This window comes from Rana temporaria, chromosome 6 (genome assembly GCF_905171775.1).
Source record: "Rana temporaria chromosome 6, aRanTem1.1, whole genome shotgun sequence".
In the NCBI taxonomy this organism is placed as follows: domain Eukaryota; kingdom Metazoa; phylum Chordata; class Amphibia; order Anura; family Ranidae; genus Rana; species Rana temporaria.
Genome location: NC_053494.1, coordinates 5,387,938 through 5,414,032, shown reverse-complemented (window position 1 = coordinate 5,414,032; position 26,095 = coordinate 5,387,938). Strand labels below are relative to the sequence as shown.

The following is a 26,095-nucleotide window of genomic DNA, read 5'->3' as shown; positions in this document are numbered from 1 at the left end:
GAAAAGAACAAGCTCTCCAACAGAATGCATCAGTTACAGAGATTAGACAAACATTTAACCACTTCCGGAACCGCCGCGTCGGCACTTTCAAGCGGGATATGAAAGTTCTCTTCACTGGAACTAAGGGGCCAAGCGCAACCTCTGAAATACAACCTCACACCATAATCTCCCCTCCACCAAATGATTTGGACCAGTGCACAAAGCAAGGTCCATAAAGACATGGATAGGTGAGTTTGGGGTGGAGGAACTTGACTGGCCTGCACAGAGTACTGACCTCACCCTGATAGAACACCTTTGGGGTGAATTAGAGAGGAGATTGCGAGCCAGGCCTTCTCATCCAACATCAGTGCCTGACCTCACAAATGCTCTTCTGGAATAATGGTCAAACATTCCCATAGACACCCTCCTAAACCTTGTGGACGGCCTCCCCAGAAGAGTTGAAGCTGTTATAGCTGCAAAGGGCGGGGCCAACGCAATATTGAACCCTACGGACTAATGCTGGCCATACACTATACGAAAAATCGGTCGTTCAGACAGTTCATTTGTTTTTCGAACAGTTAATGGGCACAAAATCGATAATCGTTGGGACGCTTTTGAGCTGAAAAAAACGAAGGACAAGTTTGGAAATTTTCTGCCGAATGAACGATAAATCGCAAGGTTAATGTGTTTCCCGTCCGAACTTTCTGCACTAGGTATATGTAAAAAAAACGAACCAAATTTTTTTGATGGGAATATCGTTTTGCGTTTTTCGAAAGTTCATTCGGACGATTTTTCGTAGAGTGTATGGCCAGCATAAGACTGGGACGCCATTAAAGTTCATGTGTGTGTGTAAAGGCAGGCGTCCCAATACTTTTGGTGATATAATGAATGTCTTGTTTCACATCTTACAGATATGCAAAACACACTCTTAAAAATGATACATGTAAATAGAGCTTAGCTGTGTTTTATGAATACAAATATGTTTTTTAATTTAGAAAGAAAGGAAAAAATGCAAAAGTTAAGAATTGGGAATTACAGGAGTGGTGAAATGTTCCTTATGGTGGCCTCATCCCAGATATGGTCGGTGATCACTCCAGCAGAAGTAAATCCTGATGAAAGAGGAATGGGGGGGGGGTCTCCCCTGGAAGAATCACTTCAGTGGCAATACCTCCAATGTGGAGACATTTTGCTGAAGAAAGTCCACCAGAAAATCTGTGTGACATTTCTGATGGTAATGCAGTTGTATGAGACACACATAGATATCTTTATATTACAGACATTTTCCCCTGACATTCCTATTGCACACAGGAGTGAATGCTGACTCTGTACTCATCAGAGATTACTCACATGGATCATCGGGAAAAGTCATTTCTACTAAGTGTATTCCCCCCCGACACATACAACAGACAAATATTCATACTGTAAATAAATCCTCTCTTCTGCTGTTTTGATTTTAAGTTTAGAATGGGAAGTTGTGATGGTGAAAGGCAAAAGAGAAAAGGAGGGAGGCGCACCCAAGTGTAGTATTATAAAGTTATTTCAATAGGGCAAAAGTAATGCACTTACAGATAGACATGTGCATTCGTTTTCGTCCGAATTTCAGGTATTTTCGTTATTGTTTTAAAAAACGAAAACAAACGCGCAGAATCCGAAATATGAAAGATCCGACACAAAAAATGCTTTATTTTCATTTTCGTTGCTACAACAGTTGGATATAGATAGAGGATTCAACATGACGGTGACAATAGCGATCTGTGTCTATCGAACCTGCGGTTGAATGTGCCTAACCTACCTCTATATTCTACATAGAAAGGAAAGATTCTACATAGAGAGGAAAGATTCTACATAGAGAGAAAAGATTTTACATAGAGAGAAAAGATTCTACATAGAGAGAAAAGATTCTACATAGAGAGAAGAGATTCTACATAGAGAGCGAAGATTCTACATAGAGAGAAAAGATTCTACATAGAGAGGAAAGATTCTACATAGAGAGAAAAGATTCTACATAGAGAGGAAAGATTCTACATAGAGAGAAACATTCTACATAGAGAGGGAAGATTCTACATAGAAAGCAAAGATTCTACATAGAGAGGAAAGATTCTACATAGAGAGAAAAGATTCTACATAGAGAGGAAAGATTCTACATAGAGAGGAAAGATTCTACATAGAAAGGAAAGATTCTACATAGAGAGAAAAGATTCCACATAGAGAGACAAGATTCTACATAGAGAGAAAAGATTTTACATAGAGAGAAAAGATTCTACATAGAGAGGAAAGATTCTACATAGAGAGGAAAGATTCTACATAGAGAGAACAGATTCTACATAGAGAGAAAAGATTCTACATAGAAAGAAAAGATTCTACATAGAGAGAAAATATTCTACATAGAGATGAACGATTCTACATAGAGAGAAAAGATTCTACATAGAGAGAACAGATTCTACATAGAAAGAAAAGATTCTACATAGAGAGAAAATATTCTACATAGAGATGAACGATTCTACATAGAGAGAAAAGATTCTACATAGAGAAGAAAGATTCTACATAGAGAGGAACGATTCTACATAGAGAGAAAAGATTCTACATAGAGAAGAAAGATTTTACATAGAGAGGAAAGATTCTACATAGAGAGGAAAGATTCTACATAGAGAAGAAAGATTCTACATAGAGAGAAAAGATTCTACATAGAGAAGAAAGATTCTACATAGAGAGAAAAGATTCTACATAGAAAGGAAAGATTCTACATAGAGAGAAAAGATTCTACATAGAGAAAAAAGATTCTACATAGAAAGGAAAGATTCTACATAGAGAGAAAAGATTCTACATAGAGAGAAAAGATTCTACATAGAGAGAAAAGATTCTACATAGAGAGAAAATATTCTACATAGAGAGAAAAGATTCTACATAGAAAGGAAAGATTCTAAATAGAGATGAAAGATTCTACATAGAAAGAAAAGATTCTACATAGAGAGAAAAGATTCTACATAGAGAGGAAAGATTCTACATAGAGAGAAAAGATTCTACATAGAGAAGAAAGATTTTACATAGAGAGGAAAGATTCTACATAGAGAGAAAAGATTCTACATAGAGAGGAAAGATTCTACATAGAGAGGAAAGATTCTACATAGAGAAGAAAGATTCTACATAGAGAGAAAAGATTCTACATAGAGAAGAAAGATTCTACATAGAGAGAAAAGATTCTACATAGAGAGGAAAGATTCTACATAGAAAGGAAAGATTCTACATAGAGAGAAAAGATTCTACATAGAGAGAAAAGATTCTACATAGAAAGGAAAGATTCTACATAGAGAGAAAAGATTCTACATAGAGAGAAAAGATTCTACATAGAGAGAAAAGATTCTACATAGAGAGAAAATATTCTACATAGAGAGAAAAGATTCTACATAGAAAGGAAAGATTCTAAATAGAGATGAAAGATTCTACATAGAAAGAAAAGATTCTACATAGAGAGAAAAGATTCTACATAGAGAGGAACGATTCTACATAGAGAGAAAAGATTCTACATAGAGAAGAAAGATTTTACATAGAGAGGAAAGATTCTACATAGAGAGAAAAGATTCTACATAGAGAGGAAAGATTCTACATAGAGAGGAAAGATTCTACATAGAGAGAAAAGATTCTACATAGAGAGAAAAGATTTTACATAGAGAGAAAAGATTCTACATAGAGAGGAAAGATTCTACATAGAGAGGAAAGATTCTACATAGAGAGAACAGATTCTACATAGAGAGAAAAGATTCTACATAGAAAGAAAAGATTCTACATAGAGAGAAAATATTCTACATAGAGATGAACGATTCTACATAGAGAGAAAAGATTCTACATAGAGAGAACAGATTCTACATAGAAAGAAAAGATTCTACATAGAGAGAAAATATTCTACATAGAGATGAACGATTCTACATAGAGAGAAAAGATTCTACATAGAGAAGAAAGATTCTACATAGAGAGGAACGATTCTACATAGAGAGAAAAGATTCTACATAGAGAAGAAAGATTTTACATAGAGAGGAAAGATTCTACATAGAGAGGAAAGATTCTACATAGAGAAGAAAGATTCTACATAGAGAGAAAAGATTCTACATAGAGAAGAAAGATTCTACATAGAGAGAAAAGATTCTACATAGAAAGGAAAGATTCTACATAGAGAGAAAAGATTCTACATAGAGAAAAAAGATTCTACATAGAAAGGAAAGATTCTACATAGAGAGAAAAGATTCTACATAGAGAGAAAAGATTCTACATAGAGAGAAAAGATTCTACATAGAGAGAAAATATTCTACATAGAGAGAAAAGATTCTACATAGAAAGGAAAGATTCTAAATAGAGATGAAAGATTCTACATAGAAAGAAAAGATTCTACATAGAGAGAAAAGATTCTACATAGAGAGGAACGATTCTACATAGAGAGAAAAGATTCTACATAGAGAAGAAAGATTTTACATAGAGAGGAAAGATTCTACATAGAGAGAAAAGATTCTACATAGAGAGGAAAGATTCTACATAGAGAGGAAAGATTCTACATAGAGAAGAAAGATTCTACATAGAGAGAAAAGATTCTACATAGAGAAGAAAGATTCTACATAGAGAGAAAAGATTCTACATAGAGAGGAAAGATTCTACATAGAAAGGAAAGATTCTACATAGAGAGAAAAGATTCTACATAGAGAGAAAAGATTCTACATAGAAAGGAAAGATTCTACATAGAGAGAAAAGATTCTACATAGAGAGAAAAGATTCTACATAGAGAGAAAAGATTCTACATAGAGAGAAAATATTCTACATAGAGAGAAAAGATTCTACATAGAAAGGAAAGATTCTAAATAGAGATGAAAGATTCTACATAGAAAGAAAAGATTCTACATAGAGAGAAAAGATTCTACATAGAGAGGAACGATTCTACATAGAGAGAAAAGATTCTACATAGAGAAGAAAGATTTTACATAGAGAGGAAAGATTCTACATAGAGAGAAAAGATTCTACATAGAGAGGAAAGATTCTACATAGAGAGGAAAGATTCTACATAGAGAGAAAAGATTCTACATAGAGAGGAAAGATTCTACATAGAAAGGAAAGATTCTACATAGAGAGAAAAGATTCTACATAGAGAGAAAAGATTCTACATAGAAAGGAAAGATTCTACATAGAGAGAAAAGATTCTACATAGAGAGAAAAGATTCTACATAGAGAGAAAAGATTCTACATAGAGAGGAAAGATTCTACATAGAGAGGAAAGATTCTACATAGAAAGGAAAGATTCTACATAGAGAGAAAATATTCTACATAGAGAGAAAAGATTCTACATAGAGAGAAAAAATTCTACATAGAGAAGAAAGATTCTACATAGAGAGGAAAGGTTCTACATAGAGAGAAAAGATTCTATATAGAGAAGAAAGATTATACATAGAGAGAAAAGATTCTACATAGAGAGGAAAGATTCTACATAGAGAGAAAAAATTCTACATAGAGAGAAAAGATTCTACATAGAGAGAAAAGATTCTACATAGAGAGGAAAGATTCTACATAGAGAGAAATATTCTACATAGAGAGGAAAGATTCTACATAGAGAGGAAGGATTCTACATAGAGAGAAAAGATTCTACATAGAGAGAAAAAATTCTACATAGAGAGAAAAGATTCTACATAGAGAGAAAAGATTATACATAGAGAGAAAAGATTCTAGATAGAAAGGAAAGATTCTACATAGAAAGGAAAGATTCTACATAGAGAGAAAAGATTCTACATAGAGAAGAAATATTCTACATAGAGAGGAAAGATTCTACATAGAGAGAAAATATTCTACATAGAGAGGAACGATTCTACATAGAGAGAAAAGATTCTACATAGAGAGAAAAGATTCTATATAGAGAAGAAATATTCTACATAGAGAGAAAAGATTCTACATAGAGAGAAAAGATTCTACATAGAGAGAAAAGATTCTACATAGAAAGGAACGATTCTACATAGAGAGAAAAGATTCTACATAGAGAGAAAATATTCTACATAGAGAGAAAAGATTCTACATAGAGAGAACAGATTCTACATAGAAAGAAAAGATTCTACATAGAGAGAAAATATTCTACATAGAGATGAACGATTCTACATAGAGAGAAAAGATTCTACATAGAGAAGAAAGATTCTACATAGAGAGGAACGATTCTACATAGAGAGAAAAGATTCTACATAGAGAAGAAAGATTTTACATAGAGAGGAAAGATTCTACATAGAGAGAAAAGATTCTACATAGAGAGGAAAGATTCTACATAGAGAGGAAAGATTCTACATAGAGAAGAACGATTCTACATAGAGAGAAAAGATTCTACATAGAGAAGAAAGATTCTACATAGAGAGAAAAGATTCTACATAGAGAGGAAAGATTCTACATAGAAAGGAAAGATTCTACATAGAGAGAAAAGATTCTACATAGAGAGAAAAGATTCTACATAGAAAGGAAAGATTCTACATAGAGAGAAAAGATTCTACATAGAGAGAAAAGATTCTACATAGAGAGAAAAGATTCTACATAGAGAGAAAATATTCTACATAGAGAGAAAAGATTCTACATAGAAAGGAAAGATTCTAAATAGAGATGAAAGATTCTACATAGAAAGAAAAGATTCTACATAGAGAGGAAAGATTCTACATAGAGAGAAAAGATTCTACATAGAGAGAAAAGATTCTACATAGAGAGAAAAGATTCTACATAGAGAGGAAAGATTCTACATAGAGAGGAAAGATTCTACATAGAGAGAAAAGATTCTACATAGAGAGAAAAGATTCTACATAGAGAGAAAAGATTCTACATAGAGAGAAAAGATTCTACATAGAGAGGAAAGATTCTACATAGAGAGAAAAGATTCTACATAGAGAGAAAAGATTCTACATAGAGAGGAAAGATTCTACATAGAGAGAAAAGATTCTACATAGAGAGGAAAGATTCTACATAGAGAGGAAAGATTCTACATAGAGAGGAAATATTCTACATAGAGAGGAAAGATTCTACATAGAGAGAAAAGATTCTACATAGAGAGGAAAGATTCTACATAGAGAGAAAAGATTCTACATAGAGAGAAAAGATTCTACATAGAGAGGAAAGATTCTACATAGAGAGAAAAGATTCTACATAGAGAGAAAAGATTCTACATAGAGAGGAAAGGTCCTACATAGAGAGAAACAATTCTACATAGAGATATGTCATAATGCATGCTGTGATAGACAGGTTGGAGTTGGTGGGGGTGGGTCTCTACCTGCCCCCCCCCCCCCCCCCCTGGCCTCTATGAGATTACTCAACCAGCTAGTTTCTAAGATTGCTGTATTTGGTACAGATAACGTGGTGATCATGGGCAAGTACGTTCGTGAATCGGCGTATCTAGGTCATTTACATATTCAATGTGTAAATCAATGGAAGCGCCCCTTGCGGCCAGCGTAAATATGCACCCAAGATACGACGGCGTAGGAGACTTACGTCGGTCGTAATAAGCCAGAATTCAGGCGTATCTGGTTTCAAGAATACAGCGCATAGATACGACGGCGCATCCTAGAACTCACGCGGCGTATCAACATATACGTCGGCGTAAGTTCTCTCTGAATCTGGCCCCAAATCTGTATTTGCTTATGCATTACCTCCCTTGGCCACTGGTTGTCACTCTCAGATAAGATATGACTATTTTGAGTTTAATTGGAAACTAAGGGCTAGATTCAGAAAGATCAGTAGATCTTTAGATCCGCAAAATCTATCTGTTTTAAGATACGCTGCCGCAAGTTTTAGAGGCAAGTGGGTAATTTACAAACCACTTACCTCCAAACTTGCGGCGGCGGATCGTAAATCCCCCGGCGGAATTCAAATTCCGCGGCTAGGGGGAGTGTACCATTTAAATTAGGCGCGTCCCCGCGCCGATTTAAATGAGCATGCGCAGTCCGAGAATTTTCCCGGCGTGCATTGCTCCCACTGACGTCGCTAAGACGTCAGTGGTTTCGACGCTTACGTTAATGACGTCCATCCGTATTACAGAATGATTTACGCAAACGACGTAAAAAAATTCAAAATCGACGCGGGAACGACGGCTATACTTAACATTGGCTGCGCCTCATAGAAGCAGGGGTAAGTATACGCCGGGAAAGCCGCTACGGAAACGTCGTAACAACACTGCGTCGGGTCCGCGAACGTACGTGAATTGGCATATCTCGCTGATTTACATATTATTCAGCGTAAATCAGCGGTAACGCCCCCGCGCCATTTTCAAATTACAAATAAGATCTGACGGTGTAACACAGTTACACCTGTCGGATCTTAGCCATATCTATGCGTAACTGATTCTATGAATCAGGCGCATAGATACGACCAGTGTAAGTCAGAGATACGACGGCGTATCAGGAGATACACCGTCGTATCTCTTTGCGAATCTGGCCCTCAAGTAACTAATCTGTTAGGGGGGAAAAAATAGTTCAGTATAACAAATTGGACCTTATGACAATTATATAATGCCTTTCAAGTGTAGATATTATTTTTAATTTATGATCAGTGCTTTCTGGTGTAACAGTAATTAATTGAGGAATTTTGAACATCAGGAGGTGGAATTTCATAAAAGGATTAAAATAATAGTTTTATTTTTCCATATAGATTTTTTATTGAACATTTTTTTCAATTTACAGTCCACAATGGAATACAGTATAAAATAAATGTCACAAGAAATATTGCTGTGTAAAGCATATTTTAATCTATAATAAGAAGTCAACCATAATTATTCCATGTGTTAGAGCAGAGGTCGTCAACCCCCGGTCCGCGGCCCACTACCGGGCTGCGGCACTTCTGCAGCTGGGCCGCGGGTGTGAGCAGGCGGCATGAGAGAGCTCCACATGCGGCCTGCGGCACTCTGCAATTCGGACCACGATGTAGGAGACTTTTCTTCCTCCTGCCGTCGCTCTGTAATCCTCACAGAGCCGACAGCGGGAGGCGGAACAATTCTGGGTGGAGGGCGGAGCTGCCCGAGGTTATCAAACAGGCGATTGGCTGCTAGGACTGTCCTTTATCCTAGCAGCCAATCACCTGTTTGTTACCTCGGTCCGCCATCCAGAACTGTCCCGCCTCCCTCCCTGCAACTCCTCTCCTGTCCCTATCCAGACATGCTGTGCCTCCCTCCGATCTGTCTGGGGGAGTGTGGGGGGGGGAATGAGGACTGGAGTGTGTGGGGGGGGGGGGGACTGAGGAATGGCGTGTGTGGGGGGACTGAGGAATGGAGTGTGGGGGGGACTGAGGACTGAAGTGTGGGGGGGGGACTGAGGACTGGAGTGTGGGGGGGGGACTGAGGACTGGAGTGTGGGGGGAGCTGAGGACTGGAGTGTGGGGGGAGCTGAGGACTGTAATGTGGGGGGGAGCTGAGGACTGGAGTGTGGGGGGAGCTGAGGACTGTAATGTGGGGGGCCTGAAGAAGTTAAATTGGGGTGACCAAGAACTGTCATGTGAGGGGGGCTGAGGATATTAAAGTGGAGGCTGGGAATGTAATGTGGGGGGTAGGCTGAGGACTGTGATGTGAGGGACTGAGGACTGTAATGTGTGGGGGGGACTGAGGACTGTAATGTGTGAGGGGGACTGAGGACTGTAATGTGTGGGGGGGACTGAGGACTGTAATGTGGGGTTATGATATAAATAGGGGCAGAGGACAGTACTGTTAATGGGGGAGCCCAGAGTATGACAACACTACCAGTGACAGGGTGAGTGTGAGCAGGGACTGACTGGGACACATGTGTACAGGGCCTAGTGGGGGCACTAGCTTCATCTGTGGAGGGGGGCACTGCCTTCCACATCTGGTGGCAGGCAGCATGCAAGTGACAATCTGCATCTGATGGCAGGCAGCGTGGCAAGTGACATTCCCCGTCTGGTGGCAGGCAGCGTGGCAAGTGACATTCCGCATCTGGTGGCAGGCAGCGTGGCAAGTGACACGCTCAAAGCTCCCACTGATTCTGCATTATGGTGGGTTTAACTTTTTTATTTATTACTACAATGTAATGATAGAAATAATGCGCTGACAAATTGCCCGTGATAAATCGCTTACCCCCCGCATGCCATCCCCAACCTCCCCCCAACCGGGCCTTGGCAAAACTTTCTTCCATGCAGCCGGTCCCCGGTGCCAAAAAGGTTGGGGACCACTGTGTTAGAGAACCACATAAATGTACATATAGTTAAAATTATAGTTTTACACATACAAGGGAAAAAGAACTGTATACTAAACTACTTATTAATTATGGCTATGGTATCATACACACTGAGTATATAATAAGATTATAACTTTGCTTTCAATCTTCCTTCAAATAAGATGTTATTCCATCTCGGACATATGCATTTGAATAGATAGGCATCTTGATACTTAATTCTCTTTTAATCTTATCCTGAAAAAATATAATTTCATTTTTTTTCTTTGGTTTCATGCAGTTTTCAGAAAACTTGTCTTGCATACACACAAATGTTGTTGGAAATTCCCGAACGGCAAGGACGCAGTGATGTACAACACGCATGAGGAGCCAAGAAATATGAAGTTCAATAGGCAGTGCGGCTCTTCTGCTTGATTCCGATCATGCGTGGAATTTTGTGCGCCAGAATTGTGTACACGCGATCGGAATTTCCAACAACGAAACTTGTTGTCGGAAAATTTGAGAACCAGCCCTCAATTTTTTGTTGTCGGAAATTCCGACAGCAAATGTCCGATGGAGCCTACACACGGTCTACACACGGTCGGAATTTCCGACAACAGGCTCCCATCGAACATTTGTTGTTGGAAATTCCAATCGTGTGTACGCGTCAAAAGTGTGACTGAAAACTGAAAATTGGCCTGGGCAGGAAGGGGGTGAAAGTGCCCGGTAAGCAAGTGGTTAAATTGTCCAAGAATAATGGCTTTCGTTCACCAGGGCAAATAAAGTTTGTCCTGTCCACAGTCCCATATTTGTGATCTCTGAAGTTCTCGTAAATACAAAGGTGTAGTTTTATTTCATTTTCATCCTGTTTACTTGAAATTCTTTCAGCTTATTTGAGGTTTCCTTGTCATTCAGGTCTATTTATTGGGAGTCAATAGTGCCTCATTATCTCAACAAACAGTCCTTCTAACGATCGGAAATTCCAGCAAGAAAACCGTGGATTTTTTCTGACGGAATGTTGGCTCAAAATTAGGACCGTCAACAATGCGGTGACATACAACACTACAACGAGCAGAAAAAAATTAAATTCAGTTATTCCAAGCACGCGTCAAATTGATTCCGAGCATGCGTGTTTGTTTGCGCGGCGGAATTACATACAGACGATCAGAATTTCCGATAAGAACTTTTCCCGTCGGAAAAATAGAGAACCAGCTCTCAAATTTTTGCTGTCGGAAATTCTGACAGAAAAAGTCAGATGGAGAATACACACCAAAAGCTCACATCGAAATTCCGACCGTGTGTACGCGGCATAGGGCATTGTATCATTAAAGCGGGGTTCCAAACGCAATTAGCATTTTTTAAATGTATGTCCTTTCTTAATGCGTTTTTATAATATAAATCCGGTCACTTACTATTTTACAATCCGCCGCCGCTCCACATAGTTATTCAAAAAAGATAGGGCTAGATTCAGGTAGGGCGACGTAAAATTGTGCAGGCGTAGCGTATGTTATTTACGCTATGCCGCCGCAATTTAGAGAGGCAAGTGCAGTATTCACAAAGCACTTCCTCTGTAAGTTGCGGCAGCGTAGCGTAAATCTGCCGGCGTAAGCGCGCCGAATTCAAATTGTCACGAGTTGTGGGTGTGTTTTATGTAAATAAAACATGACCCCACGTAAATTACGTTTCTCACGAACGACGCATGCGCCGGCCGTGAACGTATCCCAGTGCGCATGCTGCTAATCACGTCGCAAATAGTCAATGCTTTTGACGTGAACGTAATTGACGCAAAGCCCTAGTCGCGAACAACTTACGCAAACAACGTAAAATTTTCAAAATTCGACGCGGGAAGGACGTCCATACTTAACATAGGATACGCCTCATATAGCAGGGGTAACTTTACGCCGGAAAAAGCCTAACGTAAACAACGTAAAAATATGCGCCGGGCGGACGTACGGTTCTGAATCGGCGTATCTACCTAATTTGCATATTCCTTGCGTAAATCTACGGAAGCGCCACCTAGCGGCCAGTGTAAATATGCAGCCTAAGATACGACGGTGTAAGAGACTTACGCCGGTCGGATCTTAGGGAAATCTATGCGTAACTGATTCTACGAATCAGTCGCATAGATACGACCCCACCACTCAGTATTACGACGGCGTATCCGGAGATACGCTGTCGTAACTCGTATCTAAATCCAGGCCATAGTTTATACAACTATGTCCACACCGTTGTCATTTTGCTTGTGGGCATTGTGAAGCCCACAAGCACTTACTTCCTGGAAGTCTTGGATGGGGAGTGATAATTAGGTAGCGCACTGCATCCTGGGAAATGATGACACACATTTCCCAGGAGCATTAGAGGGAGATGATGTCAGGATCCTAGGTGATTCCAAAGGCAGATTTGGACTGCATAGCAACAGGCATTTCCAGATGAGTAAAACATTTTTTTATTTTTGAGGTCTAATGAGCACAATAATGAAAAAAAAATTTGGGATGGAAACTCCACTTTAACTAATAGAGGAGTCCACAAAAACCCAGTCCATCAATTCTCTGTAGTTTAAAAAGAGAGAACTATGATAAAATATAATTTTTTCCTTCAAAGAATGTCTAACAACTGCGAGGGAGGAGTTTTGGCTTCATGGGAGTTGGTCTTTAAAAGTAAAAAAGGCCTATTGATACATTGTAAAGCACACATCTTTCGACTTTTTTTGAGGGTTTATCTTCGATAATTAATGAATTGTAGTGGGAAAGTCTTCTTAAAAAAATATTTAAATGCTGTTCTAAACTCCTGGTTTCTCAAACTGTAAATCAGAGGATTGAGTAGAGGGACAATCGCTGTGTAAAAGACAGGGGCCACTTTCTCACCACCAGAATGATGATTTGCACTTGGTTGGAAATAATTAAACATAACAGAGGAATAAAATATGAAGACCACTGTCAGGTGAGAGGTACATGTAGAGAAAACTTTACTCCTTTTACCTTTAACTTGCATTTTAAGGACAGTTTTAAATATAGAGACATAGGGTAAAAAGGTCAGTATTAGAGGCCCAACTCCAAGAAAGGCGCCCAAGATAAAGATGAGCAGAATGTTGATGTAGGCTCCACTGCATGAGATCTGAAACAACTGTGGAAGGTCACAAAAGAAGCTTTCTATAACATCTTTTTCACAATATCTTAACCTTAAGGCAAAAAGTGTGTGAACTAAAGCATTAGTAAAGCCAAGACACCATACAATGGAGGCCAACTGTACACATACCTTCAAACTCATGATCTGTGTGTAATGTAATGGCTTACAAATAGCAGTATATCTATCATAGGACATGACAGTCAAAAGAAAAATCTCAGAAGTGGCAAAGAGTAAAAAGAAGAAGACTTGGGTTATACAACCTGTAATTGTAATCCTTCGTGTCTTGGTGTGAAGGTCAAATAACATTTTTGGGACAGTGACCGAGGAACAACAGAGATCCAAACTGGCCAGATTCCCAAGGAAGAAATACATAGGAATGTGGAGGTGAGAGTTGGTGACTATGAGGCAGATGATCATCAAATTCCAGATTATTGTCAGAAGGTAGATGAGGAGGAAGAAGAGAAATAGAGGGAGCTGAAGAGCGGGAAGGTCAGACAAACCGGAAAGAAACAATATATTCAAAACGGTCTCATTCCCCATTGTAATATTTTTACTCACTTTTAAAAAAACAAAAAAAGAACGCACAAAAAAAAGGAAAATACGTATTTTTTTCTTTAGTTTATGCGACAAATGTAGGCTCAAATTTGAGTATAGAATACATAATTCTGTGAATAATTCTTCCAAAAATTGAGATAATGGGCCACTTATCAGGTCTATGAGATAGGTCAAATGTAGGAGCTCATATGACATACAATGGTTTAGCACTGTCCACCTGCAACAGGGATTGATGTTACTAACCTGTTTGTTCAAGATCCAAATTAGGTTCCAACATTTTGACAAAAATACCCTAACTCCTATATAGGACACTTAATTAAGTCTGTTGAATAATATATTTCTCCTATCTCACCACAAAGCTGAAGTGGCATCCATAAATTTCTCTCCGAAATTTGAGATAAAGACCCAAAACCATCAATCTACAATAATATTAAGACCCCTTTCACACTGGGTCGCTTTGAAGGTGCTATAATGCAAAAAAAAAAGCACCTGCAAAGCAACCAGAAACAGTCGCTGCATCAATCAATATTTAGTGATGTTTGATGAATCTATGAATATTTACTAGTATTTCTAAATGTGACTTAGATAACTGCCTTCATAAAGATCAAGAAATATACCATATTTTTCACTCCACAAGACGCACCTGACCATAAGACGCACCTATGTTTTAGAGGAGAAAAACAAGGAAAGAAATATTCTGAACCAAATGGTGTACTGAAATATTTTCCAGTGCCCATGAAATGCAGCCTGACCTGCGCCCATAATATGCAGCCGTACCTGTGCCCATGAAATGCAGCCATACATGTTCCCATGAAATGCAGCCTGACCTGTGCCCATGAAATGCAGCCATACCAGTGCCCATGAAATGCAGCCTGACCTGTGCCCATAATATGCAGCCTGACCTGTGCCCATGAAATGCAGCCATACCTGTGCCCATGAAATGCAGCTGTACCTGTGCCCATGAAATGCAGCCATACCTGTGCCCATGAAATACAGCCTGACCTGTGCCCATGAAATGCAGCCATACCTGTGCCCATGAAATACAGCCTGACCTGTGCCCATGAAATGCAGCCATACCAGTGCTCATGAAATGCAGCCATACCAGTGCCCATGAAATGCAGCCTGACCTGTGCCCATGAAATGCAGCCATACCTGTGCTCATGAAATGCAGCCATACCCGTGCCCATAAAATGCAGCCTGACCTGTGCCCATGAAATTCAGCCTGACCTGTGCCCATGAAATGCAGCCATACCCGTGCCCATAAAATGCAGCCTGACCTGTGCCCATGAAATTCAGCCTGACCTGTGCCCATGAAATGCAGCCTGACCTGTGCCCATGAAATGCAGCCATACCTATTCCCATGAAATGCAGCCATACCAGTGCCCATGAAATGCAGCCTGACCTGTGCCCATAATATGCAGCCTGACCTGTGCCCATGAAATGCAGCCATACCTGTGTGCATGAAATGCAGCCATACCTGTGCCCATGAAATGCAGCCATACCTGTGCCCATGAAATGCAGCCATACCTGTGCCCATGAAATACAGCCATACCTGTGCCCATGAAATGCAGCCATACCTGTGCCCATGAAATACAGCCTGACCTGTGCCCATGAAATGCAGCCATACCAGTGCTCATGAAATGCAGCCATACCAGTGCCCATGAAATGCAGCCTGACCTGTGCCCATGAATGCAGCCATACCTGTGCTCATGAAATGCAGCCATACCCGTGCCCATGAAATGCAGCCTGACCTGTGCCCATGAAATTCAGCCTGACCTGTGCCCATGAAATGCAGCCATACCCGTGCCCATGAAATGCAGCCTGACCTGTGCCCATGAAATTCAGCCTGACCTGTGCCCATGAAATGCAGCCATACCCGTGCCCATAAAATGCAGCCTGACCTGTGCCCATGAAATTCAGCCTGACCTGTGCCCATGAAATGCAGCCTGACCTGTGCCCATGAAATGCAGCCATACCTATTCCCATGAAATGCAGCCATACCTGTGCCCATGAAATGCAGCCTGACCTGTGCTCATGAAATGCAGCCTGACCTGTGTCCATGAAATGCAGCCATACCTGTGCTCATGAAATACAGCCATACCAGTGCCCATGAAATGCAGCCTGACCTGTGCCCATGAAATGAAGCCTGACCTGTGCCCATGAAATGCAGCCTGACATGTGCTCATGAAATGCAGCCATACCTGTGCCCATGAAATTCAGACATACCTGTGCCCATGAAATGCAGCCATACCTGTGCCCATGAAATGCAGCCATACCTGTGCCCAGGAAATGCGGTCTGACCTGTGCTCATGAAATGCAGCCTGACCTGTGCCCATGAAATGCAGCCATACCTGTCCCCATAAAAAGCAGCCTGACCTCTGCCCTTGAAATGCAGCCATACCCGTGCCCATGAAATATAGCCATATGTGTGCCCATGAAATGCAGCCATACCTGTGACCATGAAATGCAGCCTGACCTGTGCCCATGAAATTCAGATAATAAATGTACACTGAATTAGAACTTATTTGTAATGTATCAATATTTGTTCATTAAATAAATAACAAAATAGCCATCCTAGGGGACATCCCATAATGCTTTAGAAAGTCCCTCATATAATAGATTGTTAATTTATTTTGCCAAGAATCAAAGACACAAATAATAATAGGAGGTGTTTGCAAATCAGTGTCATAATATTTATCAGTTTTGACCAAATGAAAATATGACCATTTACATATAACCCCTAAAAAAACTAAAAATTACCTGAGTTTTAAAATGAGACAAAATAAATCAATGTAATTTTTAGTTTCAAGTATTAGGAAAAAAGTAAGGGAAAAAAAGGAAGTAAAAGGCTTTATGAACAAAAAGTATATGTATTTATCATTTAGTCTGAGCTGTTTTTTTTTTAAATATGATATTGACTGTAAAATAAAAATAAATAGAAAACAAATAAAATAGGAAACAGATATCTGTACAATGTCAAATAACGCAGGATTTTGTCTCCTATAACTCTAGCAAAGGTAAAATGCTGATGATAGAGAGAATGGAGGAGTCTCATCTGAAAGGACCAGCTCAGTGGCAGCAAGTCTGATGTGGAGAGATGTTGCTGAATCTAATAAAAAAATCTTTGTGACATTTTAAGTCACAATGCAGTTGTATTAGCCACAAATACGTATATTTATAATGCTTAAATCTCCCCTGATATTTCTGAGACACACGGGAGTGTATGCCGGCTCAGCAGTCATCTGAGAATACTCTAAAACAGAAAATAAAAATAAATCTCTACAGAAAATAAAGCCTGACTCGAAATAATTTATCCCCCAGTGACACACAAAATAAATAAGTAATTCTAAGAACAAATTCATCTTTCGAAAGTTCAAAATTGAAAGCTATGATACTGAAAGTAACTAATAGGAAAAAAATGATAAAAAGTTTACTTGTGCTACTGGGGAGTAATAGCCAAGTAGAGTCCATGCCTGATCAGCACTTAGACATGCTTCTCCTATTTGTCTTGACATTATTTTGTCTATCTACTGTATGTATCTATGTGCAGGGCTTTTTTTCAGCGGGAATGCGGGGGGAACGCAGTTCCGGCACCTTCTGAACTGACTGTATGTAATAGCAAGGGATGCTGGGGTGTGCTGCAGGGTATTGATGCTCACTGCTGTGGATCTATTTTTGCAGGGGGGTCTATTGTTGCTGGTGGGGGACCTATTGTTTCTAGGGGGGTCTTATGTTGCTGGGGGGGTCTGTTGTTGCTGAAAGAGATCTACTGTTGGGGGAGGCATCTATTGTTGATGGCAGCCAGAGAGTCTATTAATGATGGCTGTACGGAGATCTGTTGATGCTGCCGTGAGTCTATTGTTGCTGGCGGGGAAATTTTGCTGTGGGTGGTCCATTGTTGTTAGGGGGATCTATTGTTGCTGGCTGCAGGGGATCTATTTTACTGCTTTTCTTGATATCATTACCAAATTCCATATAAATTACTTAGCACCACAAAATGATACTTGGTTCTATATTGTCTAAAAGGGGCGGTACTGGGAGGTGGGTAGGGGGTGGAGAAAAGGGGCGACTCGGAAAGGGGGAGTTCCTGCACTTATTGTCTGAGAAAAAAAGCCCTGTCTATGTGTCTGTCTATCTATCTATCTATCTATCTATCTATCTATCTATCTATCTATCTATCTATCTATCTATCTATCAAAATTGAAAACAAGCAGCCCATCTGCTAGCATGCCCTGTAGTATACAGTGTATGACATTTTTTTTTAATTCTTCTTCTAAATACCTTATTTCCTCTCGCCAATCAGTGGTCACATGACCGCCAGTCGCTCTCTTCCCCCGATGTATGTACCACAGAGGGAGGGGCAGAGATCTCCCTGAGACATCTGCCGGGCAGTCACGTGACCTCCCTCTGTAGTGCATTAATCGGAGGAAGACAGCGATGGGCAGCGGATGACAGAGGCACGTAAACTGACCATGGTGTCAGGGCTCAGCAGCCATAATAGACCGTGGTCAGTTTACAGGGGGAAGGGCAGAACCAGGCAGGATCAGCCAGGTATTTTAGGGTATAGAAGGGGCAAAATTACACAGCACAAGAACTGTGCTGTTATTCATGCTTTAACCACTTGACAACTGGGCACTTAAACACCCTTAATAACCAGACCAATTTTCAGCTTTCGGTGCTCTCACATTTTGAATGACAATAACTCAGTCATACAACACTGTAACCAAATGAAATTTTTGTCCTTTTTTTCCCACAAATATAGCTTTCTTTTGGTGGTATTTGATCACCTCTGCGGTTTTTATTTTTTTCGCTATAAATGAAAAAAGAACGAAAATTTTGTAAAAACATGAATTTTTCTTCATTTCTATTATAAGATTTTGCAAAAAATGAATTTTTCTTCATAAATTTGGCCTAAAATGTATACTGCTACATATCTTTGGTAAAAAAAAAAAAAAAAATTTGGATATTATTTAGTCTGGGTGAAAGTTATAGGGTCTACAAGCTATGGTACCAATTACTGAAAATTGATCAATTTGATCACATCTGAAGTACTGACGGCCTATCTCATTTCTTGAGATCCTAACATGCCAGAAAAGTACAAATACCCCCTAAATGACCCCTTTTTGGAAAGAAGACATTCCAAGGTATTTAGAAAGAGGCATGGTGAGTTTTTTGAAGTTGTCATTTTTTCCCACAATTCTTTGCAAAATCAAGGTTTTTTTTTTTTTTGTTTTTTTTTCCACAAAAGTTTCATATTAGCAGGTTATTTCTCACACACAGCATATGCATACCACAAATTACACCCCAAAACACATTCTGCTATTCCTCCCGAGTATGGCGATACCACATGTGTGAGACTTTTACACAGCGTGGCCACATACAGAGGCCCGACATGCAGGGAGCACCATCAGGCGTTCTGGAACACCCAGACCAATTCTGACATTCCTCTCCTACATGTAAAAATCATCATTTATTTGCTAGAAAATTACATAGAACCCCAAAACATTATATATGCTTTTTTAGCAAAGACCCTAGAGAATACAATGGCGGTCGTTGCAACTTTTTATCGCGCATGGTATTTGCACAGCAATTTTTCGAACGCATTTTTTTGGGAAATAAAACAGTTTTGTGCTTTTTAAAAAAAAAAACATTAAAGTTAGCCCAATGTTTTTGCATAATATGAAAGACGAAGTTACGCCGAGTAAATAGATACCCAACATGTCACCCTTCAATATTGCACACGCTTGTGGAATGGCGCCAAACTTCGCTACTTAAAAATCCCCATAGGTGACGTTTTAAATGTTTTTACTGGTTACATGTTTTTAGTTACAGAGGAGGTCTGGGGCCAAAATGATTGCTCTCGCTCTAACGTTCGCAGCGATACCCCACATATGTGGTTTGAACTCAGTTTTCATATGTGGGCGGGACTTACGTACACATTCGCTTCTGTATACGAGCACGCGGGAACAGGGGCGCTTTAAATATTTTTTTTTTATTTTTATTGTTCATTTTACTTAATTTATTTTAGTTTGACACGTTTTTCCCCAAAAATAAATGTTTTGATCACTTTTATTCCAATTACAAGGAATGTAAACATCCCTTGTAATAGGAATATAGCATGACAGGTCCTCTTTACAGTGAGATATGGGGTCAATAAGACCCCACATCTCACCTCTAGGCTGGGAAGCCTGAAAAAAAACAAGAAAAAAAACGATCCTGGCTTCGATCGTAGCGGTGAGTCAGAAGAAGCACCGGAGGGCGAAGGGAGTGGGGACGTCCCTTTTTGCCTCCCGTAAGAACGATCAAGAGGCGGAACAGCCGCCATGATCGTTCTTATGGTGTAGAGAATCGCCGGCTGAAAAAAATGATATCTGAATGATGCCTGTAGCTGCAGGCATCATTTAGATATCCCTGCACAAAGTCAAGGACCTCATATGACGTGGGCGGGAAGTGGTTAAAACACATTTTTTTCCCCAGAGTATTTTCTGGGTATTGCAAAGTATTGGCCGGGGTATTGCAGAGTATTGGTGCGGGGGTATTGCAGAGTATTGGTGCGGGGGTATTACAGAGTATTGGTGCGGGGGTATTGCAGAGTATTGGTGCGGGGGTATTGCAGAGTATGGTGCGGGGGTATTGCAGAGTATTGGTGCGGGGGTATTGCAGAGTATTGGTGCGGGGGGTATTGCAGAGTATTGTGTGGGGGGTATTGCAGAGTATTGTGTGGGGGGTATTGCAGAGTATTGTGTGGGGGGTATTGCAGAGTATGGTGCGGGGGTATTGCAGAGTATTGTGTGGGGGGTATTGCAGAGTATGGTGCGGGGGTATTGCAGAGTATTGTGTGGGGGGTATTGCAGAGTATTGTGCGTGGGGTATTGCAGAGTATTGTGCGTGGGGTATTGCAGAGTATTGTGCGTGGGGTATTGCAGAGTATTGGTGCGGGGGTATTGCAGAGTATTGCGCGTGGGGTATTGCAGAGTATTGCACGGGGGGTACTGCAGAGTATTGCGCGGGGGGTATTGCAGAGTATTGCGCGGGGGGTATTGCAGAGTATTGCGCGGGGGGTATTGCAGAGTATTGCGCAAGGGGTACTGCAGAGTACTGGCAGGGGGTACTGCAGAGTATTGCGCGGGGGTATTGCAGAGTATTGCGCGGGGGTATTGCAGAGTATTGCGCGGAGGTATTGCAGAGTATTGCGCGGGGGTATTGCAGAGTATTGCGCGGGGGTATTGCAGAGTATTGCGCGGGGGTATTGCAGAGTATTGCGCGGGGGTATTGCAGAGTATTGCGCAAGGGGTACTGCAGAGTATTGCGCGGGGGTATTGCAGAGTATTGCGCGGGGGTATTGCAGTGTATTGAGCGGGGGTATTGCAGTGTATTGCGCGGGGGTATTGCAGAGTATTGCGCGGGGGTATTGCAGAGTATTGCGCGGGTGTTTTGCAGAGTATTGCGCGGGTGTTTTGCAGAGTATTGCGCGGGTGTTTTGCAGAGTATTGCGCGGGTGTTTTGCAGAGTATTGCGCGGGTGTTTTGCAGAGTATTGCGCGGGTGTTTTGCAGAGTATTGCGCGGGTGTTTTGCAGAGTATTGCGCGGGTGTTTTGCAGAGTATTGCGCGGGTGTTTTGCAGAGTATTGCGCGGGGGTATTGCAGAGTAATTGCGCAGGGAAGGCAGAGCATTGCAGAGTATTGCGCAGGGAAGGCAGAGTATTGCAGGGGGTTAATGCAGAGTATTGCACAGGGAAGGCAGAGTATTTCAGGGGTTAATGCAGGGATGGCTGAGCAGGGATGGATGGATCTGTGACTGCAATAGTCACAGATCCATCCCACACTGCTGCTGCCATCCGCGCTCTCCTCTCACACTGTACCGATCGGTACAGCGAGAGGAGGGAGGAACCGGCGTCATCAGATGACGCCGGTTTGTTTACCTGTGATCGCGCCGTCATTGGACGGCGCGATCACATGGTAAAAGACCGGCGTTGCCGGTCAGTTACCGTGATCTCTGTAGCGCCCGGTCTCATAGACCCGGCGCGCACAGAATTTTCTGTGTGCGCGCCCGAGGCGGCGCGCATTACTGCTTCTGGTGGGCGCCGTTTCAGAACGGCGACCCCCAGTTAAGCAACCACCTTGCCGCCGTTTGTAGACGGCGGCTGGTGGTTAAGTGGTTAAAAGAACAGGATCCTTCTTTTTTTTTAGGGTAACCAACGCTTTAATGTACACATGATTAAAATATGAAAGTAAAATTAAAGCATGTTCATAAATAACATCAACAATATCTGAAAGGCATCCGTAGGGTGTGTCACACTCCTGGTGTACACAACCATATACTCACAATTGCAGCGTATTGTATCCATCACATATACTCAATATCAAGAAGAAGCAGTATACGGTATAACATATTAAAGCTGAGGGTGGGACTAGCCCTCAAACTCTACACATTTCATAGACTCAAGCTCTGCTTCTTCTGGAGACCCTTAGAGGTATATGATATGAAGTTTAATGAACATGCTGGAGTACTAGGAGTCACTGTCATCAACCAGTCTACTGGGCAAGCTTCAAGACCATCCAGATGGATCAAGGGAGGGCACATAAAGGTACTAGTACCAATATAGTAATTACATCTGGATCAGGGGTCTAGTAATGAGATGCACCTGTGCTGGTAATAGGAATCAGTATTGCAAAACACCTGTATATGATATATAAGAAAATTAAGCTATTCTTCACTCTATAATCTCAAAGTCCAGGGAAAAAAGTAATTCATATTATAGTCCAGGCACCTGATAATTCAGTGTCCTTGTTGGTGGTAATAGTGGCATTGTCCCCAGAATGAGTAAACCTTCTGCTCCTAGGTAGCAATAGGCAAGTATATTTCCTACCTGACCAGCAACTGACCAGCAACTAGACATGCTTCTCCTATTTTTCTTGACATCATTCTATCAAAGTTGTTTCTGCTCAGGGGCCCTTTAGTGATTGATTTAGGGATTTGGAGAGCAAAATAGAAAATAAAGGAGAGGAAAAGAAATGAGAAGTGATAGAGAGGGGCAGGGAAGGTGGAGGATATGGAACAGCTAGTTATGGACCTGCTGGACCAATGGGTATTTCTTAGGACTGGGGTGGATGTGAATCCACAACCTCTTTTGCATCTTTTTTAATAACAAACATGTTATACTTACCTTCACTGTGCACTTTGTTTTGCACAGAGTGGCTCAGATCCTAGTCTTCTGGGGTCCCTCGGCGTCTGTCTCGGCTCCTCCCCGCAACAACTCCACACATTCATGCGAGCGAGCTTGCATAGTGTATAGCTGTTGCTGGCGTGCTCCCGTGATACAGTGGTGGCCGTAGGTCAACAGTATGATAACAACATTTTTTAGATAACTCTTTGAAGTAATGCACATATACTGCCTGTCCTTTTGAAAATTTATGAATGTGTTAATATACTCTTTATATATTATTTGATAAAAAAAATCAAAGGATCAAATATTAATTATGAGATTAGAAAAGTTGTCAGAAGATGTTTTATATTTAGAACAAGTTTTTATGTACTCAATGTGCAAACATTTAAACAGATCATTTCTCTTTTTTTTTTACATGTTTTATCATCCATCTAAGTAAAAGTCCAGTTCTAATGCAATTTTGTTCCTGGATGTGGTAAAGCTATTGGACCGGTGTGAGGAGGTTGTAATCACATCTGACCATCTGTGAGCGGTGGGAGATCTATCGGATACCGGAGAAACGATATCCTGCTACATAGACCCCTAGGCTGGGTTAGAAAGCCACACGCCAACAGAAGATCTCTGGTTGGGATCTTCCCTTTCGGTAAGAGGCAGTCATTTTAGAAGGTGGAAGATTTCCTTTCTATCACATCACTGTTCTGTGGTTCCTTTTGGTTTGATGTCACCATTTTACCTGTAGGAGAGCAGTACATTTCCAGTTATCAAACCACTATCTGATGCGTTCTTTCTTTTGAAAATAGGACATTGATTTGTTTACTTCTTTTCACTGGGACTTATTAGAATGTGACACAAATAGGGCAACCTATTTGTTACAGTGATTTCAACACATAATCAGCACAATTATTTCAAATATGTATGCTAGTTGTTTTTTTGTTTGAAATTTCACGTTATTTGCGCAGCTAGTTTTTTCTACATTTGTCCATTTTGTGTGTGTCTCACATTTAAAGTTGCAGCATTTGTTTTTGTTTGTTCATTTGACAGTGCAGTATTAACACAATTTTCACACATAGTTGTTCCTGGATGTACTATGTAGAGGGGGTAGTGAGAATTATGCACTTTATTTTTACCAGTGCAGCTTTCATATCTTTGTTCTTCAGGCTGTAGATCAGAGGGTTGATTGTTGGGATTATGATACAATAGAAAAGGGCCGTCATTCTGTCCTTGTATGAAGAGAAAGGTGTCCCAAGACGAAGGTGGACATACATGGCTGTGCCATAGAATATGATAACAGAGACCAGATGGGCAGAACAGGTAGACAAGGCCTTTTGGCGGGCCTCCTTAGAGCGTAGAAGGAACACAGAGGACAGTATCTTGATGTAGGAGCAGAGTATAAGAAAGAATGGGATTGTTGCTCCGCATACACAAACAATGAAGACATACAGCTCTATTTTAAAGGTGTTGACACAAGCCAAGTGAAGAAGAGGTGGGATGTCACAGAAGAAGTGGGCTATGTGATGAGATCCACAGAATGGGAGCCTGAAAATTGAACTGGTGTGAATTAAAGGCATTAGGAACCCTACAACCCATGGTCCAGCGGCCAACTGATAGCACAATTTAGAGGTCATCACAGAAGTATATCGCAGTGGGTGGCAGATAGCCATGAACCTATCAAAGGCCATTACTGCAAGGAAGAGACATTCTGACACAGCAACTGCAGAGAAAATGTACATCTGAGTAGCACAGCCAATAAAGGAGATAGATCTATCCATGGACAGGAAGCTTGCCAAAGCTTTAGGAACAGTAACATGGATGGAAAAGAGTTCTAGCATGGACAAGCCCCTCAAGAAGAAATACATGGGGGTGTGGAGATGAGAGTCAAGTGTAATGCTCAAGATGATCAGACCATTCCCCACTAAAGACAGGATATAAGCAGCAAAAAAGAAAACCATTAAGATTATCTGAATGGAAACAGACAGATCTAAGAATCCTTGGAGAAAAAATGTTGTCCCATTGTTGAGATTCTGTCTTTGCATAAGCATATTTTACAGTATTTGTATCTTCTTTTTATTATTTTTTATTGCACTGAATGCAAGTTATAGTCATGCAATCACCATTTCAACATGTATAATAAGTAATGGTATACAAAGGTACAAATATTTTCCGTTAACCCAAACATGTTAAATACCAACAGCGTGGTCAATGCTATAACTCAGTTCTCTATCGGATGATTATTTTTTTTATAACACTAGAGTACAAAAAGATAGAGAAAGAAACAAAACAAGGTAAACACAAAGAATTTAAATAAAGGATAACAAAAGCAAACCAACATGGACATCATAAAATGCCAAGAACTCCTTATTCCAAATGATACAAACTAAGGGCCAGATCCACAAACAGAGTACGCCGGCGTATCTACTGAATCCTCAAACCAAGATACAACGGCATCTGGGTTAGATCCGACAGGTATACGTCCTCGTACGCCTTTCGGATGTAAGATGCAATACTTCAGCGTCCGCTGGGTGGCGTTCACGTCGTTTTCCGCGTCGGCAATTCAAATTAGTTATTTCCGACGATCCACGAACATACGCGCGGCTGTCGCATTCTCTTACGTCGTCTCTAGTCAGCTTTTTCCGGCGTATAGTTAAAGCTGCTTTTTTGCGGCGTATAGTTAGATTTGCCATGTTAAGTATGGCCGTCGTTCCCGCGTCAAAATTTTAATTTTTTTTTTTTTTGCGTAAGTCGTCCGTGAATCGGGATTTACATAAGTCACATCTAAGTTTAAAAAATGACGTCCTTGCGACGTCATTTCGCGCAATGCACGGCGGGAAATTTTGAAACAGAGCAGAACAGTTCATTCGGCGTGGGGACGCGCTTCATTTAAATGAAGCACGCCCCCTAATCGCCGATTTGAATTCCGCTTTGAATTCCGCCGCCAGAGATACACTACGCCGCCGTAACTTACGGCGCAAATTCTTCCAGGATTCGAACCAGCCAAAAGTAAGTTACAGCGGCGTAGCGTATCTCCGATACGCTGCGCCGATCTAATTCTATGTGGATCTGGCCCTAAATGTTCTTTAACCACTTGTCCGCCGGGCCTATTTTGGCACTTCTCTCCTTCAT

At 40.8% G+C, this 26,095-nt stretch overlaps 2 protein-coding genes across 2 annotated transcripts; both read right to left on the bottom strand.

Annotated features, from left to right (window-relative positions):
- Positions 1-12,648: 12,648 nt before the first annotated feature.
- Positions 12,649-13,969, bottom strand: LOC120942576 (olfactory receptor 146-like). The gene has a single exon (XM_040355554.1). The coding sequence runs from the start codon at positions 13,791-13,793 to the stop codon at positions 12,843-12,845; it is 951 nt and encodes a 316-aa protein (XP_040211488.1). The 5' UTR covers positions 13,794-13,969; the 3' UTR covers positions 12,649-12,842.
- A 9,427-nt stretch (positions 13,970-23,396) lies between these two features.
- Positions 23,397-24,982, bottom strand: LOC120942575 (olfactory receptor 5V1-like). The gene has a single exon (XM_040355553.1). The coding sequence runs from the start codon at positions 24,922-24,924 to the stop codon at positions 24,061-24,063; it is 864 nt and encodes a 287-aa protein (XP_040211487.1). The 5' UTR covers positions 24,925-24,982; the 3' UTR covers positions 23,397-24,060.
- Between the last annotated feature and the right edge of the window lie 1,113 nt (positions 24,983-26,095).

What these genes read in the sequence shown, in the direction of transcription:
- LOC120942575 (XM_040355553.1), bottom strand. Translation starts at nt 24,924, where the DNA reads ATGGTTTTCTTTTTTGCTGCTTATATCCTGTCTTTAGTGGGGAATGGT.
- LOC120942576 (XM_040355554.1), bottom strand. Translation starts at nt 13,793, where the DNA reads ATGGGGAATGAGACCGTTTTGAATATATTGTTTCTTTCCGGTTTGTCT.